This window comes from Pan paniscus, chromosome 4 (genome assembly GCF_029289425.2).
Source record: "Pan paniscus chromosome 4, NHGRI_mPanPan1-v2.0_pri, whole genome shotgun sequence".
Classification (NCBI taxonomy): Eukaryota; Metazoa; Chordata; class Mammalia; order Primates; family Hominidae; genus Pan; species Pan paniscus.
The window spans coordinates 97,506,732-97,526,970 of record NC_073253.2 but is presented as its reverse complement, the minus strand read 5'-3'; the positions used below and the strand labels follow the sequence as shown (position 1 = coordinate 97,526,970).

At 35.5% G+C, this 20,239-nt stretch overlaps 1 protein-coding gene across 1 annotated transcript in view; it reads left to right on the top strand.

The window, feature by feature from the left end:
- The window catches only part of SLCO4C1 (solute carrier organic anion transporter family member 4C1), a 62,476-nt gene extending 45,425 nt beyond the window's left edge, over positions 1–17,051 (top strand). Inside the window, exons 9-13 of the mRNA XM_034960296.3 lie at positions 1,230–1,380; positions 3,589–3,779; positions 10,251–10,315; positions 11,646–11,783; positions 14,017–17,051. Of these exons, the coding sequence (XP_034816187.1) occupies positions 1,230–1,380; positions 3,589–3,779; positions 10,251–10,315; positions 11,646–11,783; positions 14,017–14,177 (706 nt within the window). The 3' untranslated portion in view covers positions 14,178–17,051. The remainder of the gene's footprint in view (positions 1–1,229; positions 1,381–3,588; positions 3,780–10,250; positions 10,316–11,645; positions 11,784–14,016) is intronic.
- The last annotated feature ends 3,188 nt before the right edge of the window (positions 17,052–20,239 follow it).

Here is a 20,239-nt window from a genome sequence, read left to right as displayed (position 1 = left end):
ATTCTTTATATATTTTTTACAATTATTTTTTTTATGGAGTCTCACTCTGTTGCCCAGGCTGGAGTGCAGTGGCGCAATCTTGGCTCACTGAAACGTCTGCCTCGTGGGTTCAAGAGATTCTCCTGCCTCAGCCTCCCGAGAACTGGGACTACAGGTGCCTGCCACCATGCCCAGCTAATTTTTGTATTTTTAGTAGAGATGAGTTTCATCATGTTGGCCAGGCTGGTCTCGAATTCCTGACCTCAAGTGATCCACCCGCTTTGGCATCCCAAAGTGCTGGGATTACAGGTGTGAGCCACCGCACCAGCCTCTTACTCATTTTTTAAATCGCATCTCAGGCAGTAGCTCCTCCAGCCCCTTTTCTCTAAACTTTGGCTTGTGTTAGGTGTCCTTCCTTGGTGCTTCTAAAAGGCACTTTGCTGATATCTGTAACCACACTTAGCATATTACTGAATAATTATCTAAGTCCTTCTCTACTTCTAAACTGTGAAATCCTTGAGGGCAGAGACTGTCTTATTCGGCTTTGTATTCCCGTTACCCAGCATAGGGTCTAGCAGTTGCTCAATATATGTTGTTTGAATGAATAAATAAATGAGGTATAAGGGATGCATTTTTGATTAGTGTAACCCTTTATATTAGGGAAGATGTTTTCTCTAAGAGGCAGCTTGAAATGACACTGAGCCTGGGGACTGGGAAAATTATATTTGGTAAGGAAAGAAAAGTAACTTAATTTCCCTGGACCTCAGTTTTCCCATTGATGAGATGATTATGTTCAACAGCATGATTTTGTTCATCCTTCCAAGTTTAAAATATTGTCTGCATCCTGGACATATTTGGCACTGTATGGAGATATTTTGGTTGCTGTAATGAAGGAGAGTGCTAGTGGTATCTGGTGGAGGTCAGAGAAGCTGCTAAACATTCTACAGTCCATAGAACCAACCCCACAAGAGAATTACCTGGTGCCAGATGGGAAACTCTTGTCTTCTTCACTTATTCTGCCTTTTATTTTAAATTACTGACAGATACTATACTATATGACTATTGTTTTTATTGCCTCTCTCCAACAAGAAGTTAAAACTTTATGTGCAAAGGAAGACGTTTTATTTGTTTAGTAATTATGTGTTGAGTGAGTGAATAAATGACCTAATGGTAAGATATAACAGTCCTTCGAAATTGTTAGTTAAAAGTTATGACAGATCATTTACCCTTCTTTCATTTCTTATTTACAGGACTGGAGAATTGGGAAACTTGATAGCCCCTTGTAATGCCAATTGTAACTGTTCGCGATCATATTATTATCCTGTCTGTGGAGATGGAGTCCAATATTTTTCTCCCTGCTTTGCAGGCTGTTCAAACCCAGTTGCACACAGGAAGCCAAAGGTAGCTTATGTCTCCTACTTTTCCCTTAATGAGGCAATATGTTTGTGGATTATCTTGACTTCTCTAATGGGGTTATGCAATGCCTATTCTTGCCTTCCTGCTCCACTGCCTCCATTAAGCAGCCCATGATGTCTCCAGCTGAAATAGATTCTTTTTCCTTCATGCCTCTTGCAGTTATTGTTGAAAAATCAATTTGGAAGTTACAAACATTTTAGTAACATCACTTTGTTGCAGCTATGAAATATCTTTTACCTTTTCAAATTGTTTTATAGTCATCCCTCACAATACATGGGGGATGGGTTCCAGGACCCCTGCATATACCCAAATATGCCATACTTAAGTCCCGCCGATGGCCTTGAAGAACTCGCTTTAAGTCAGCACCTCAGTATATATGGGTTTTGCATCCTGTGAATACTGTATTTTTGATCCATGTTTAGCTGAAAAAAAAAATCCGCATGTAAGTGGAGCAGTGCAGTTCAAACCTGTGTTGTTCAAGGGTCAATTTTATTTTTCCTTAACTATTTAAGATCTTTGAAGGCAAGAGAGTTTTCCTATTTTCACTAGGTACAGTTTATATAATAGAAACTTAGTATTTGTTTTATTTGATGTACCATGAATACATTTAAAATATTCAAATCAATTTATTTTTAAATACAAATTCATATTTAATTCTGGATCTGAATACTAATCAGTGTGCCTAGATGTTATTTCTTTTCTGTACAGTTAAATAGTTTAAAAGAACTCAGTGCAGTTTTACTGTACTATATCTTAGAAACTAAATATTTCATCTTAGCTAAACTTAAGAGCCTTGGAAATAAATAATATTCAGATTATGAGTAGTACGCAGTATATTATTCATTGGTAGATAATGTGATAACTTTAAAAGGATCTAAGGGAAATATATACTGTGGTATAAAAGAAAACAATGAATAAGATGTGTAAGAGTTATATGACAATTTTGAATATTTGAATTTTTTTCTGTATATATGACCAATAAATGCTATTGACTAACTTTGATTAGAAGCAGATTATGACAAGGAGTTATTAGGAAGGGTTTTAGTCACATAACTAAATATATATAGACACAAATACCATCCTGCACAAGGGAACAACACAGAAAATCTAATACCCAGAGCATAATTAAAATAGTTCTTGTTATTTCGATATGGTTAATTTAATATTTATATTTTTCACCAAATGCTAAGATAATTACTATCTTACACAGCAAGTTGTCTTCTAGAATTTTTTAGGAAGAGCAAATGATTTTGACTTGCAAATTTTCTATTTGTCCTGACTTTTTTATGTCCGATCAGTCCATGAAATAATCAATTGATCCACAATATTTTTCTTACGAAATATTTCAGATAGGCAATATACATTTATAATACTTTTAATAAGCACCCATATACATTTGTTCACAGCAATACAGTTTTAATCTTATATTTCACACCAGTGGCCCAAACTACAAAATCTGACCTTGACTAACTGCTATATTGCAGGCAAATTAGAGTGGTAAAGTTTCATTAGGATAGAAAATACTGTTCTCAGTTTCTCTCCTTAAAATTTTTAAAGGCTGAATTACCTCATTATTTGATATATCTGATTGCTGAATATGTAATAGTCAATTTTGGAGGTGTCATCTGCATATTTGGTTTTCCTGAATTGGTACCAGTGGTCTTAGAATGGCTTTAGCACCAAAAAAAAAAAAAAAAAAAGTTTCTGGCCTTTGGAACAATGAAAGCACTGCTTCTCTTTGATTTCTCTGGCTCTGCTCTGATTCGTTGAGGCCTTAATGTCTAAAAAAGATTTATAGTAAGGATAAAGGATATGGAAGGATGGAGTTGAGATGTAAAATGACTTTAAGAAATAATTACTGTTGAAAGAAGTGTAGAATGTGCAAGGTCACGTAACTTATATTCCCATTAAATTGTTTTGTAAGTCAATAATTACTGTAGCAGGTTACAAACTGAAGTAATGGCCACAAAAGTCAAATACAGATAATTCCACATCATAAATATGGTTTGTTTCCACTTGCTTAATTTCTTAAGGGTTAAATATTCTCTCAGCATAATTTGTTGTATATGGATTAAGACAGTATGATACTGTCTTACATGGAGACAGTATTCTCCATGTCTAGAGAATACCTAATTTACAATAATTTATTTTCTAAATGATCACTTTCATTGTTTTTATGTCTAATATTTTTAGGTATATTACAACTGTTCCTGTATTGAAAGGAAAACAGAAATAACATCCGCTGCAGAAACTTTTGGTTTTGAAGCTAAAGCTGGAAAATGTGAAACTCATTGTGCGAAACTGCCCATATTCCTTTGCATTTTCTTTATTGTAATTATTTTTACCTTTATGGCTGGTACTCCTATAACTGTGTCTATCCTAAGGTACGTAGCACGTTGAGAAATTTTCATTCCCTAAGGCAACATGTTGATGGAAAGCAAATGGACTCGGGGTTCATTTGGGGTTCATATTGACCATTGGTTCAATACCAATCAGCCCTTACAAGATCATTAGTTCTGTGGCACTGGATAAGCTCCTCTGTAGAACCCCAGATGTAGGAGATTTAAATGATATGCAGGTGAAAGTGTCTTCACATTGCCTGCCTGGCTTGTGCTTGGTGTTTTCTCTGCTTCTTTCATGAAGCTTCAGCTGTGAGCTGGAGAAATGTTCAGTTTTGAGTATCATAGAAATAAAATGCATTCCAATATGCCAGAATCAGAATGGCATGCATTCTACCTTATGCATTAGGCACTGTGACATTAAATCTTCCTTAAGCAGTGCTAATCAATAAGAAACTGGCTATTACCTGTGTTGTTCACCTGTGTTTTATGTTTCCAGTTGCTCTTCCTCCTTGTATCCCACTGCACAAACACATTTCATACCTGTACATTTCATACCTGTCCTTCCATAGAGTCATCAGTCTTTGTATATCTTTCCTAATGAATTCTAGCTTTTTTCTTTTTTTGTTCCTTAATATTTACTCACTACATTTGCTTTTTTTACTGTTTATTTAATTTTTATTTTAAGCTCAGGGGTACGTGTGCAGTTTTGTTCTTTTTGCTTAGAGTAGCTTTGGCTTTTCTGCACTGAAGCCATTAGGTCCTGGGCTTTTCTTTACTGGGAGACATTTCCTTACAGCTTCAATCTTGCTACTTGTTATTGGTCTGTTCAGGCTTTGGATTTTTCTTGATTCCATCTTGGTAGGTTGTATGTATCTAGGAATTTGTCCATTTCTTCTAGATTTTCCAATTATTGGCATATTGTTGCTCATAGTAGCCACTCATGATCCTTTGAATTTCTACAGTATCACTTGTAATGTGTCTTTTTTTATTTCTGATTTTATTACTTTGCATCTTCTCCTTTTTTTCTTAGTCAGGCTAAAGGTTTGTCAATTTTGTTTAATTTTTCATTGATCATTGGTATTGTTTTCTTCATTTCAGTTTCATTTATTTCTCCTCAGATCATTATTTCCTTTCTTCTACTAATTTTAGGTTTGGTTTCTTCTTGTTTTTCTAATTCTTTAAGATGTATCATTAGATTATTTATTTGAAATTTTTCCTTTTTTTTGATGTGTAGCTATAAACTTCCCTATTAGTACTTCTTTTGCTATATCCCATAGATTTTGGCATGTTGTTTTATCATTTGTTTCAATAAATTTTTCAATTTTCTTCTTAATTTCTTTATTGACCCACTAGTCATTCAGGAGTATATTGTTTAATTTCTATATATTTGTATAGTTTCCAAAATTCCTCTTGTTATTAATTTCTTGTTTTAGTCCATTGTGGTCAGGGAAGATGACTGTTTTATTTCAGTTACTTTGAATGTTTTAAAACTTGTTTTGTAACCTAACATATGGTCAGTCATTGAGAATGATCCATGTGCTGACAAAAAGAGTGTGTATTCTGCAGCTATTGGATGCAATGTTCTGTAAATATCTATTAAATCCATTTGGTCTGTAGTACAGATTAAGTCTGATGTTTCTTTCTTGATATTCTATCTGGAAGATCTGTCCAATGCAAAGCATGGGGTGTTGAAGTCTCCAGCTATTATTGTATCAAGGCCTGTCTCTCTCTTTAGCTCTACTAATATTTGCTTTGTATATCTGGGTGATTCAGTGTTGGCTACATATATATTTAAAATTGTTATATCCTCTTGCTGAATTCACCCCTTTATCATTATATAGTGACTTTCTTTGTCTCTTCTTATAGCTTTTGTCTTGAAATCTATTTTTTCTAGGTATAGTGACTCCTATTCTCTTTCAGTTTCCATTGGCATGGAATGTGTTTTTCCATTTCTTTATTTTCAGTCTATGTGTGTCTTTATAGGTGAAGTGTCTTGCTTGTTGGCAACAGGTCAATGGATCTTGTTTTATCATCCATTCAACCAGGCTGTGTTTTCTGATTAGAGAGTTTAGTTCTTTTAGATTCAGTGTTATTGATAAAACAAACAAGTAAAAAGAAAACTAATAAAAACTCTACACCTTAACTTTGTCCCCTGGCTTTTTATCCTTTTGTTGTTTCTATGTATATCATATTGTACTATGTCTTGAAAAGTTGTTGTAGTTACTATTTTTTATTGGTTCATCATTTAACCTTTCTACTTAGGATAAGGGTAGTTTACACACCACAGTTCCAGTGTTAGAATAGTCTGTGTTTTTCTTTGTACTTACCATTACCAGTGAGTTTTGTACCTTCAGGTGATTACTTACTGCTCATTAATCTTCTTTTTCTGATTGAAGTACACCCTTTAGCATTTCTTATAGGACAGGCCTGGCATTGATGAAATCCCTCAGCTTTTGTTTGGGAAAGTCTTTACTTCTCCTTCATGTTTGAAGGATATTTTAACCAGATATACTATTCTAAGGTAAGAGTTTTGTTCCTTCAGCATTTTAAATATGACTTGCCACTCTCTCCTGGCCTATGAGGTTTCCACTGAAAAGTCTGCTGCCAGATGTATTGAGGCTCCACTGTATGTTATGTGTTTCTTTTCTCTTGCTAGTTTTATGATCTTTTCTTTATCCTTGATGTTTGAGAGTTTGATTATTAAATGCCTTGAGGTAGTCTTCTTTGGGTTAAATCTGCTTAGTCTTCTATAACCTTCTCGTACTTGGATATTGATATCTTTCTCTAGGTTTGGGAAGTTCTCTGTTATTATCTTTTTGAATAGACTTTCTTACCCATCTTTTTCTCTACCTCTTCTTTATGACCAATAACTCTTAGATTTTCCGTTTTGAGGCTATTTTCTAGACGCTGTAGGCATGCTTCATTGTTTTTTATTCTTTTTTCTTTTGTCTCCTATGACTGTATATTTTCAAAAAGCTTGTTTTCAGTCTCACTAATTCTTTATTCTGTTTTATCAGTTCTGCTACTAAAGGACTCTGATGCATTATTCAATATGCCAATTGCATTTTTCAGCTCCAGAATTTCCACTTGATTCTTTTTTTGTTTGAGATGGAGTCTCGCTCTGTTGCCCAGGCTGGAGAGCAGTGGCCATGATCTTGGCTCACTGCAACCTCTGCCTCCCAAGTTCAAGTGATTCTCCTGCCTCAGCCTCCCGAGTAGCTGGGATGACAGACGTGCACCACCATGCCCAGCTAATTTTTGTATTTTTGGTAGAGACAGGGTTTCACTATGTTGGCCAGGCTGAGTCTCAAACTCCTGACCTCAAGTGATACATCTGCCTCAGCCTCTCAAAGTGCTGGGAATTGCAGGTGTGAACCACCATGCCTGGCCAATATTATTTCAGTCTTTTTGTAAAATATATCTGATAGAATTCTGAATTCCTTCTCTGTGTTTTTTGAATTTATTTGAGTTTCCTCAGCACAGCTATTTTAAATTCTCTGTCTGAAACATCACATATTTCTGTTTCTCAGATTGGTCTCTGGTGCCATGAGCTCATTTGGTGAGTTCATGTTTTCCTAGATGGTGTTGATACTAGTAGATGATCTTCAGCATCTAGGTATTTAAGAGTTAAGTATTTATTATAGTCTTCATTGTCTGGGTTTATTTGTAGCCATCCTTCTTGGGATGGCTTTCCACATATTTGAAAGGACTTGGGTGTTCTAATTTTAGTTGTATCTGCTTTAAGGGGCACCCGAAGGCCAGTAATCCTGTGGTTTTTGCAGAGTCTCTCTCCCTCTGTTCTGAGCCACCTAAAGCTGAAGGTGGAGTGATGCAAACACCTCTGTGGCCACCACCACTGTGATTGCACTGGGTCGTACCTGAAGCCAGCACAGTTTTGGGTCTTTTCCAAGGCCTTTTGTAACTACTCCCTGGTTACTAGTTCTGTTTGCTTAAGGACCTGGGGCCCTACAATCAGCAAGTGGGAAAGCCAGCCACGCTTGTGTCCTTCGCTTGGGTGGGGAGGTCCTACAGGCACTGGTGGGTCTAGAAGTGCCACCCAGAAGTCAGGGACTAGAGTCAAAAACCTTAGAAGTCTACCTGGTCTATTGTATTGCAGCTAAGCTGGCATGGAAACCACACAGTGTAGTCCTTTCCACTCTTCTTTCCCCTTTGCAAAGGCAGAGAAGCTTCACCCCATAGGCACCTCCAACCCAGGCCACGAGGAGTACTGCCAGACTACCACCAATGTTCCTTTATGGCCCACTGCCTCTTTAAGTCAGCTTGTCGTGAATGCTGGCTGGGCTGGGACTCACCCTTCAGGGCAGAGAGCTCCCTGCTGGCCCAGGACAGGTCCAGAAATGTCAAAGAGTCAAGTTCTGGAATTGGGGACTCCAATAACCTGCTTGGTGCTCTACCCCCCTGTGGCAGTGATGGTACCTAAAGTGTAAGACAAAGTCCCCTTTACTTTTCCCTCTGCTTTTCTGAAGCAGAACGAGTTTTGCCCCGTAGCCACCAAGCTGGTAATGTGCTGAGTCTTATCAGAAGCCAGCAAGTCTCAGAGTTCTTACCCAATGCCCTCAATGTAGTATCTGGGTATTGGTGCTGGTTATTCAGGCCCAAAGGCTCTTCACTTAAAAGGATATGAACGCTGTCAGGACTGGTGTATTTCCTTCAAGGCAGCAAGCTCCCTTCTGGCCCAAAATGTGTCTAGAAATGTTTTCTGGGACCTAAGGCCTGAAATGGGAGGGCCTCACAACTCTGACTGGTGCTCTGTCCTCCTGTAGCTGAGTTGGTATCCTAGATGCAAGACAAAATCCTCCCCACTCTTCCCTCTCTTCTCCTCAAGTGGCAGGAAGGGGTTCTTTTGGAACCTGGAGCTGTGCAGCCTGGGGATTAGTGGAGGAGTAATACCAGGACTCCATTGTCTGTCCCAGCTGTTGTCTCAGTATGTCACGTGTGCCTCCAGTCCACTGTCTTTGAGCCTAATTCAGCACTAAGACTTGCCCAAGAGTTGCAGTCCCTATGGCCTAGACTGCCTTTCAAGTTAACTTGGAGACACAGTGCTGTAGCCCTTGGTGGTGAGTTGTTTTGTAAGCACTCAAGTTTGGACTGCTGCATAGGAGATTAACCTCTGGCTAGGGCTGGTTTAAATACTCCCTCTGTGGGCAGGTGTCAGGTGAGTTGGTCTGGTTTTCCTTTCTGCTCTAACAGGACAGCAGTGATTTTATTGCCTCACAATTGCTATATTCTCCCTCCCCACCCCCCAGAGATTCTCTCTGTATTACACTGCCACTGCCTGGGTTGGGGAGGTGTGGTGTCTGAGATTCAGGACTGTTTTTTTTTAATCTCTTCAGTGCCTCTTTCAGGAATATAAAGTTCAAACCAGGTACTATAAGTGCTCACCTGACTTTTGATTCTTGTTAAAGTGTTGTTTTTTTTCTGTGTAGATAATTATTAACTTGGAGCTTTTCAGTCTATCATCTTGTTCCACCCTCTGGCTGTTTTAGCTATTCTGGATTTTTTGTCATTCCATATGAATTTTAGGATTGTTTTTTCAATTTCTGTGAAAGATGCTCTTGGAATTTTGATGGAAATTACACTGAATTCTGTAGATCACTTGATGTAGGATAACTATTTTAAAATATTTATTCCTCCAATTCATAAACAAGGGATATCTTTCCATTTATTTGTGGCTTCTTCAATTTCTTTCATCAGTGTTTTATAGCTTTCAGTGTACAAGTATTTTACCTCTTTGGTTAACTTTATTCCCAAGTATTTTATTTTTCAATGCTATTGTAAATTTTGTTGTTTACTTGATTTCTTTTGTTCATTGTTGGTGTATAGAAGTGCAGCTGATTTTTGTATTATGATTTTGTATGCTAAAACTTTACTAAATTCATCTGCTAGTTGTAGTGCTTTTTTGGCAGGATCTTTAGTGTTTTCTACATATATGACCATGTCATCTTCACAGAGATAATCTTACCTTTTACTTTCCATTTGGATACCTTTTATTTTTCTTGCCTACTTACTCTGGATAGGACTTTTAGTACTATGCCAAATAGAATTCATGAGAGTGGGCATCCTTGTCCTGTTCTTCATCTTAGAGGAAAGGCTTTCAGGTATTCACCATTGAGTATGATGTTAGCTGTGGATTTGTTATATTTGGGCTCTATTATATTGAGGTACACTCCTTCTATACATAATTTGTTGATGACTTTTATGGAAAATATGTCTTGTTAATGAATACCCTTTCTCTTTACATTTATTACAATGAATAAAGACTAGTGACTCTTTGGTGTTATTTGCAATATTTTAGGTCAGATAACATTTTTCTTCTTGTATAATTCCAGGAAGATTAAACCATTTATAAGCTCTTACAAATACATTGTTTATTTTGCGTTTACAACATTTACTTTAATATAGGAATGCTAAACTCTTATAAATGTGAACTTGCTCAAAGAGTGAATATACTATACCACCTTTTTTGGTCTCATATATATTTAATATTTCCAGGTGTGTTAATCACAGACAACGGTCCCTAGCCTTGGGAATACAATTTATGGTCCTTCGATTATTAGGTATGCCATTTTTCTTTATTCATTGCTAACTCTTGGCTATTTTGGTTCATTAGTGTTATTTATTTTTTAATTTATGGCCTGTGGCAAAAAAAAATTATAGTGGAAGGCTACATCATTCTTGTTGAAGGAAGCCATTTTCCAATGTTTCAGATATAGGATTATTTACATATTGCATACTTTTAACCCACCTGACTGGTTACCTCTTCCAACTCTGTTGCTAATAAAACCTTAAAAGGTGTATCATGTCTATTTCAAATATAAAATATGATCATCAACACAATTTCTTTTCTCTCTGCTTTTGTCTCTATTTGTGACACTATTGTGTTACACTAGCAATTAAAAATGATGTTAAAATGTTTCAACAGCAACTGTGGTATGGATATTGTGACTGGTTAAGAATTATTGGAATAAAGAATTTGTACCAGAGAATTTTATAAAGTTCCAGATACAGGACAAATTACAAGAAAGACAGACATAGTAAACATAATATTAAGATTATTTATTAAAGCAAAAACAAAAAGTTGGGACATTAGAGATCACCTCGTCCAACTTGCCAATTTTTTCAGATGAGTAAATTAAGTCCCTGAGAAGTGCAGGGTTTTGCCCATAGTTACACAACTAGTGATAGAAATGAAACTAGGAAAATGATTCCTAATTCTGAGTCTAGTACTCTGACTTGTATCATGCTACAGGTCATGAAAGAACAGACTGGATGTAGCTGAAATCTTTGTCTAAAAATTACAACCTCAAATAATTGGAAGTTCCTTAACTATATGGAAGTTGAGTACCTCATGGCCTCTTGGAAATGGTGGCGGGTATATAAGATAGTGATATTCCTAGATATGGTATTATAAGACTATATATTTGTATATACATACACTAATACATACAGAGGCCCATGTTAGTTTATATACACATGCACACCCACATAGATACAACATATACTATAGTTCAGCAGATTTATTTGTGCATCATGAATAATTTATTTTGATTTTTAACAAGTATAATAGCTAATTTCAAAGGCATATTTATTCATTATATTAGAAAAGTGGTGAATTAAAATATTAACTTTTAGCCCAATATATATTGGATATTTCTATTAAAATACTTTTTTGAATTGATTAGAAATACATAGTAATTACATATAATTATTTTAGAATATTGTATCTGTGCTTTATATTCCTTTGACTTGTACATGAATTAATTTGCATGTGGACAGATGAATACTTATTTTTATTTCTATAAAATATATGTATGATCATGTATAAAAAGATCTGTAATTCTAAACTGTAATCTTTACTGTTGTATATTTCACCCATAATTCTTTTAGGAACAATACCTGGACCAATTATATTTGGTTTCACGATAGACAGCACATGTATTCTTTGGGATATAAATGATTGTGGAATTAAAGGAGCTTGCTGGATTTATGATAATATCAAGATGGCCCATATGCTAGTAGCCATAAGTAAGTGGTGACTTCTTGATAATTTTAGAGTAAACTAAGGATGTAAAAAAAAAATCTCATTGTAGGTTACTTAGGGTCACAGGTATTTTGAAATGTTCAGTCCACATTGTTGAACCATCCAGTAGTCTTCCTGAAGCAGAGAACATTTATCACAGCATGTTATGAAAGGCTTTGAACAGATGGAGTTTGCAAGGCTCAGTACTAAATACAAGAAAATAAAATTCTAGCTTTCATTACATCATACAGTATATACTTTTCTTTTAATAACTTATCTCAAACATTTTTGGAAAGTCTACTCGAAAGCTAAAAGAGAATTCTGAGAAACTCCCTGGAATGATTGTCGTCTAGGTATCTAGGTGTTGCAAACACATATGGCTCAGGCAGGGAAGTATCCTTTGTCTCCAAGGCACATTGTAAAGAACATTTTTATAGTTTAGAAGGTTAGCTGTGATGTTTAATTCTTTTTGCCTTTTGCAGTTTGTAATGTCTTGGTTAAGCAATGAATGAAATTTAAGGCAAGATTAAGATTAAGTAAAACAATGTATCTAGTTTACACTAGTAAAATAAAAGTTGAAATTTAAAAATTTAAAATTTGAAAAATAACCTAAGAAACTAAAATAGCTTAGAGAAATCCTGAATGTATGTATACATATGTATCTAATATAATGTGTGATTTTCATTGTGATTATTTTGACACAGGTTGATCAAGATAGGCTTATTATTACTCTTACATGCATGTAAATCCAGAGTATACTTTCTGAGTTGATAGAGATAGAGTAATAGAATATTTGCTGAAGAAATAATGTATAAATTCTTATAGCACTTGGGGAGTAAGTATTGACAAGTATAGGCAAAATTAATCATCCCATTACTTTACCTGTTGTTAAGAACCATTTTTTATTCAATTTTTAAAATTATATATTTTTACCACAATCATGCCTACCTACAATGTTTTTATGTTTAAAATTTATTTAATTCATTTTGTTTGTACTTTTTGGTCAAAGATATAGATAGATAACAAATCATTCATTTTCCTAGTCAATGATGAATGGGAATCCCCCCACAAAATATATAAAACCTTAAAATTTTCAGAATGAAACAAATAAAAAAAGTTGAAAGTTGTACCTATGTAACTAATCATTCTATAATCTAGTAATGCCTAGATGAATGAGCATTCCTGTTTTTCAAATACATGTTTTCAAATAAAATATTAATAATCAACAAAAAGAAACCAGCTACTGCAAGAACTGTACTGTGAGACCACGTTGAATTTATTAGGCTGGCAATTATTAAATGCTTATACTGTGGTTGGAACTAGTTTCTCTTCATATAACTGAACTTAAAATCAGATTTACTTGGAAATAAATCAAAGTTTGTGAAGTGAATCTTAATGTTTCATATTTTTAGCTGATAAGAAGAGTAGATTTGGTTAAGTATTGAGTATGATATCCTCCCACAGAGGCTTTAAGAACTCCAAAACCTTTTTAATTTTTAGAATTATTTTCTGTCCTGGAAGGGAATGTTCTTCAATTTATTCATGTTCAAGAATGTTACAAACTACTTTCCCTTATTATTGACTTTTGGTTGCTTGCAATTTTTTATAGATATGATATTGTGTTAACAAATTTATTTATTTATTTTTGAGACAGTGTTTCTGTCTGTCACCCAGGCTGGAGTGCAGTGGAGTGATCTCAGCTCACTGCAACCTCCACCTCTAGGGGTCAAGCAATCCTCTCACGTCAGCCTCCCAAGTAGCTGGGACTGCAGGCTGTACCATCCATCATACCTGAATATATTTTGCACTTTTTTTTTGGTAGAGACAGGGTTTCCTATGGTGCCCAGCCTGATCTCGAACTCTTGGACTCAAGACATCCACCTCTCTCAGCTTCCCAAAGTACTGGGATTATGGGCTTGTGTTAACAAATCTAGATGGTGGCCCAATTCCTATTTAGTTCTATACAACACTTATTTTACAAGAATGCACAAGCATAACGAAGAATAAGTTAATTATTGTACTCTATTACAGCTTAGAAAGAAAATAAGTACTAGTGACTTGAATTGTATACAAATGTTTTTTCTTTCCCCTTAATGTTTCAAAAATTTTAAACATAGAACTATAATGGTTATGTAATTATTCTCTTTAAAAATGTTCTATTCATGAAGATTTTTCTCAGTGATAATTTTTATCATAATTAAAAACAAAAACACATGATTAATTTTTTTTTTCACTTAGGTGTTACTTGTAAAGTTATCACCATGTTCTTCAATGGATTTGCAATCTTTTTGTATAAACCACCTCCATCAGCCACAGATGTGTCATTTCATAAAGAGAATGCAGTTGTGACTAATGTTTTAGCAGAACAGGATCTCAACAAAATAGTAAAAGAAGGGTGAAATGGGAAAAGAGAAGACTGTTTTACACCTGGAAAATTTACCTCGATTTTTAAGAACACACATTGCCATGGCAGCATTATCTATCCAATATGGACAATCATATTTACAAAATTGATGTTTTTATAATCAAATGTATTTTTTTACTTATGTAGTTTTTGTTTTATGCAAGAAACAGACCTGTGCCTTCAAAGCCCACGTAAAGCCTCAAAACACAGCACACACACACACGAGCACACACACACACACACCCGAACACACACACACACACGAACACACACACACACGCACACATACACACTTATTTCCTATTCCTATTGTCTAGGTATGAAATCCTCAAGCAATAACAAGAAAAAAGGCCCACAATTAGAAAAATTTACATTTTAAAAAAATGTTGTTTCTATCCCCATTACAACTTGTTTAATTTTAATTTTCATTGCCAATATTTTGAGCTTAGAACATTTATGGTATAAAAATTTAAACTAATCAAAGTTGTGTGGTGATTTCCGGGAATTATTATTGAAAGCCTATGAATTTAAAACCAGGTTTACCGTGTAATTTGTTTTTAAATTTATGTATACTAGCCTGGCCTTTCTCCAAGCAAATTATTGAACTATTAGAATATGTTAGTTATCATCCTTGTGTCTTAGTATATAGTGAATACAGAAACATCAGCATTGTATACACATATTTTCACTTTAACTCAAGAATTCCAGGAGGTAATTTGTTGATATTACAATTTTTAACACATTTATGATTCTGTGATAATATTATTCAATTACATATATTTCAGAGGAAAGTACCAGTCAGTAAAGAAAAATGCCAACTAAACATGAAACTATTGATCAATACTTATATACCTTTAATTTTTCTTATTTGAAAAGCCAACCACTTAACACATTACTCATAGCACCTAAGACAGTGCCTTGCATAGTGTAGTCATCTATTATTATTGTTTAATTAAAATATTAAACCCTACCCTTTAACTCAGCAGTCTCCAACCTTTTTTGCATCAGGGACCATTTTTGTGGAAGACAATTTTTCCATGGGGGAAGAAGGTATGGTTTTGAGATGAAACTGCTCCACCTCAGACCATCAGGCATTAGTTAGATTCTCGTAAGGAGAGTGCAACCTAGATCCCTTGCATGTGCAGTTCCCAATGGAGTGTGCACTCCTATGAGAATCTAATGCCACTACTGATCTAACAAGAGGTGGAGCTCAGGCAGTAATGCTCACTCACCTGCCTCTCAGCTCACCAACTGTGTGGCCCGATTCCTAACAGGCCACACACAGCCCAGGGCTGGGGACCCCTGCTTTAACTGATGCATTGATTTGATAAAGTATTTTACAAGCCTGATAATGTTATAACCCTATTTATTCAGGTCAGATTTATGCCAACTTTGCTGAGAATATGGAGGGTATAGATGAGTGAACATCAACAAACATAACTTCTACCATGGTTAAGAATTTTACTTAGGAAAAGTATTGAAGTTCAAATCCAGATAGTATTACATTTGAAATTGTTATAAGGGTTATTAATTTAATAAAATTCATCATCAGGTTTCCCCTATAAGCTTTCTCCTAGGTTAATTTTCCACAAGCATTGTTTTATATACACTGTAATCAGGATAACACAAGCTTAGTGTTAGATCTTGTAGGAAACCAAGATTAGAAACATTAGAAATTTGCAGAATTTAAGAAATTATGTTTTGTGGTAATCTATGGCCAACGATGATAGAACCTAGCGCAATTGTAAAGTGAAATTCAAGGAGAAGGAATGAGGAGTTAGGGAAGCAGCACACTTGAATATTAGAGAAGGAGAGGAGCTGCGGGTCAGGAATCAGAGAGACCTGCTAAAACCAGACAGATATAAACACCAAAGACGGAAGCCAAATAGGTAGCCAAAAATCCAGATATTTGAGAAGCAGGAAATTTATAGCAACCAAAGAAATAGGGCAAGAGAGGCAGGTGAACACACATGATACCTCAATTGACAATCTTCCTCCCACCAAGCCAGACACGTTGTAAATGCTGCTTCCTATTGGAGCCCAGAAAAAAGCAAAGTTTAGGCTTTCTGTGTCCTTTGTGTGGAAGCAGGGAATTGGATTGAAGACTTTCATAGTTGTAACATAAAGGCAAATCCTGAGGAACTCACTGATGGAGATGTGAAATGGCAGTAAGGAAGAAAACAGAATAACTGAACAAATATATTAGTCTAGGGCCACTTAATTTAGAGGAAGAAAAAAAATCAACCCATCCATAGAAATAGTTTGATAAACAGGTCACTAAATCATTGGCATTTATAAAGATTCTTAGTTATCAAGGGCTGCATTGTATTTTATATACTCAGTTTTATAAGGTGATACTTTTTAAATAAGCGCTTTAATGAAAATGGTTAGACTGAAAATAATTTTGGTCCTTAAAAGGAGTCAGGAGCTTTTATATATAAGGTACATATTTTAAAAGAATACCTCCTTTATAACAGGGTTTTACAGACACTACCATAATTTATAATCATTATTTCTTACTTTTGGGTTCACCTAGATCATATGAGTTGATGTGATACTTCTAGAACAAAATTATTCATAGTGCGTTTTTTGTAATTTATGATTGTTAAGTAAGCTTGACTTATAAATTGACATTGTAATTTTGTACATAATTGGATATATGTGTTAAAATTTAACATTTAGATTTACTTAATTGTAGAAAATACAAATGTAAAACTTACACATGGAAAGAACTGTATGCAGTTGACTTTACTATGTAAATTGGAGGGAAACAAAGTTTTAGATCAATTTTCTTTCAAAATTTTCTTTATTGTAAAGTATGCAAAATATATATTCATACCATTTATTAAATCAGAATGTTTATACAAAATTGTCATGTTTGAGCTTATTAAATGACACAGGTTTGAAACTTGCCTTATCTCTGTGAACATAAGCATATTTTATGGATGGGAAAGGGAAATTAGTATGCTTTTGAACTTGGTGAATGTATTAATAATTTAATCCAGTGATTTCTCGTATCTCAACAGATGTTTTTAATTCAATACAAACCACATGTATTATGAAATATATATTAGGGAAATTCTCTTACACAAGTTTCTATATATGACAGATTAATATATAAGATTTATATAAGTAGGATACATTTTACAGATGGTTTATTTGTAAAATATCTGATAAAAAAGTGTGGGATGTGTTTAATTTATCTCAGTTTATTGTAATAGTAAAATATTTTAAGGAAATAATATTAGATGTTAATATGAAATGTAATGTTCTTTTCCCCCAGGCTCCTTCAGCTTTTTTTTTCAGTAAAGTCCAATAAACACTAACTTTTACAGCACATATGAGTAATCAAAAATAGATGAAAGATAATCCACTTTGAAAAACTCAATGGGTAAGTTGGATTATAACATTTTAGTGCTTCAGCTAAAATTAATTTAGCTTATAAAAATTATCAAGAATTGATCATTTTTTTCTTTTCAAATTTAGTGCATCTGACTTTCCATTTAAAATTTTATTTTGTAGTGCTTTTAGACTTTGTAAAATAGTACACATAAAATTCCTCTATAAGCTTTCTCTAGTGTTAATATTTTAAAAATCCATAGAACAATTACCTAAAACTAGAAACAATTACGAAGAAACTAGCATTGGCATGATACTATTAACTAATCTACAGATTTTATTATAATTTTGCCAATCATAACACTAGTGGTGACAAGGACAGGAGGCTGGGAAATTCTGGGCAGAAGAGAGCGAGTCCTGGTAAAGGCCCCACCCTCAAGCCTGGAACTACAGCCCAAAGTGAGAACATGCATTCCTGTTTTCCTGCTCAAATGTTGCCTTTTCCAAAACCACCCATGGCCCACTCTGCCCCCCATCCTGTGCCATCCCAGGCTTTGCCAGCAGAGCAGGCGAGGAGAAGATGAAAAGCAGCTGGACATTGGAAACTGGTTTGGGGCTGGAGAGAAGAAGTCCAGGCCACTGGACTTCAGGAAAAGATCATCTTCCTGCTCTCCAGGCCACTGGACTTCAGGAAAAGATCATCTTCCTGCTCTATCCCTTTTCCAGCTCCCCTTGCGGCTGAGAGCCACTTTCATAGGCAATCAAGTCCTTCACATTCACTACCCTTCAATTTTTTCATGCAACCTGATTTTTCCTGGATGTTGAACAACAGCTCAGGTGCCACGGGTGCGAATGCTAAAGGCTATCACTCTGACCCTCTGCCCTCACTGGTGGAGAGCAACTGCCTCACGTCAAAAGGCAGAGCGCCTACTGAGCTGTTTCACACTTAAGCCGTCAGCAGACAGCAAAGCTAAAAGAACGCTGTAAAGCATGCCCCTGGGGCTTCGGGAGTCATGGGTACTCCCCATTAGATGCTTCCATGGGGCCTGCACGGCGTTTCCTGTTGGTGCCCCAAAGCACTCACCCTGGCTCCTGCATCCACTCACTTATGTGCTCTCTTCCACAAGGGGTTGAGCATAACAGGTTCTAGTGAGTGGAGTTTACCCCTGCTGGCACCAAAGCAACCAGCTAGCTCCAGTGTCCACACTCCAGTTCCCCCCTGCAAAGGGATCAGGGTAATTTCCTGCTTCAGTGGTCTTTATCTGATCTGAACCCAGTCAAGGATCCCATGTTAAATTTATTTATTACTGCTTCTTAATCTTTTCCAATCTGGAATGGTTACCCAGTCTTTTTTCTTCATGATATATTTCCTCTCTATGTCTATGTGTCAAATAACTCTAAACTTCAGTGGCTTAAAACAGGAAACATTTATTATCCTACCATTTTTGTGTGTCAGGATTTCAGGAGCAGCTGTGCTGGGTGGCTCTGGTTTGAAGTTTCTCAAGAGGTCTCAGTAAAGATATTGGCTGGGGCTGTAATCATCTGAAGGGTTCTCTGGGATTGAGTAATCTGCTTGTAAGAAAGTGTGCTCACATGTTTGTTTGAAAAAGAACTTCATTCCTCAACATGTGAGCCTCTTCATAGGTCTTGTGACATGGCAGCTGACTGCTCCCAGGGTGAATGACACAAAAGAGTGAGAGCAACCAAAACTGAAATCACAGTGTCTTATATGATTTGATGTTAGAAGTGACATACCATCTTTTCTACCACAGTCTACTGGTCATACAGATGACCTTAGTAATCTTAATTCCAGCTGCAAAGTCCTTAAAAGGATTTAAAAGAACTTTGCAGTAAACTAGAACACCTTGATTCATATTTGGTTGAATATACCAGGGAGGAGAAGACATCTTTACAAATCTGCCTACCATGCCTGGCATAGAGTGGGAAGAAAAGACAAAAGGTAGTACCAAGAGGCATGCATATTGTGACTATCATTGGGATGATATTGGGGGCTGTCTACCATATATTACCTTGACAATTTTGAAAAGGATTGGCCAATTACTTTGTGGAATATCTATCAGTTTGGATTAGTCTGATGTTTTCTCATGATTATATTAACATATATTTTTTGGCAAAAATGATATACTCTTCTCAGCGCACATATTAGCGAGTACATGTTGTCTAAATATGACAGAACTTTGATCACTTGGTTAAGGTATGTATCTGCCAGCAATGACCACTCTAATTTTATTTTCTCCTGTATTATTAATAACTAGCTCTTGAAGGGATACTTTGAGACCATCCAAATATCCTGTTTCTCAGCAAACTTTCATCCACTAATTTTAGCATCCATTTTTTATTCTTGCATGCTTAATATGGTTTTTGCTAATAGTGATTTTCTGTATTCATCACTTCTGTAACATGTATTAATTGGTATTGTAATCTAAGAAAGAACTGTCTCTTTCTCTCTGTTTATTTAAAGTTACTCTATTATTTGAACAAATATACATTAATTGACTAGGTTATTATCCACTAGTGTTTTTTTGTCAAATGGTTTTTATGTAGACATTGGAGCCACATTATGTTGGCTTCTGTGTTTTTTGGACATCTTTACATCATTATTTGACGACATCCTTACTTTTTAGCACCACAAGATACTCCAGGCTCTTCTTATACTTTCCATTATTTAAGGATCAAACAATTGAAAACCAAGATGTG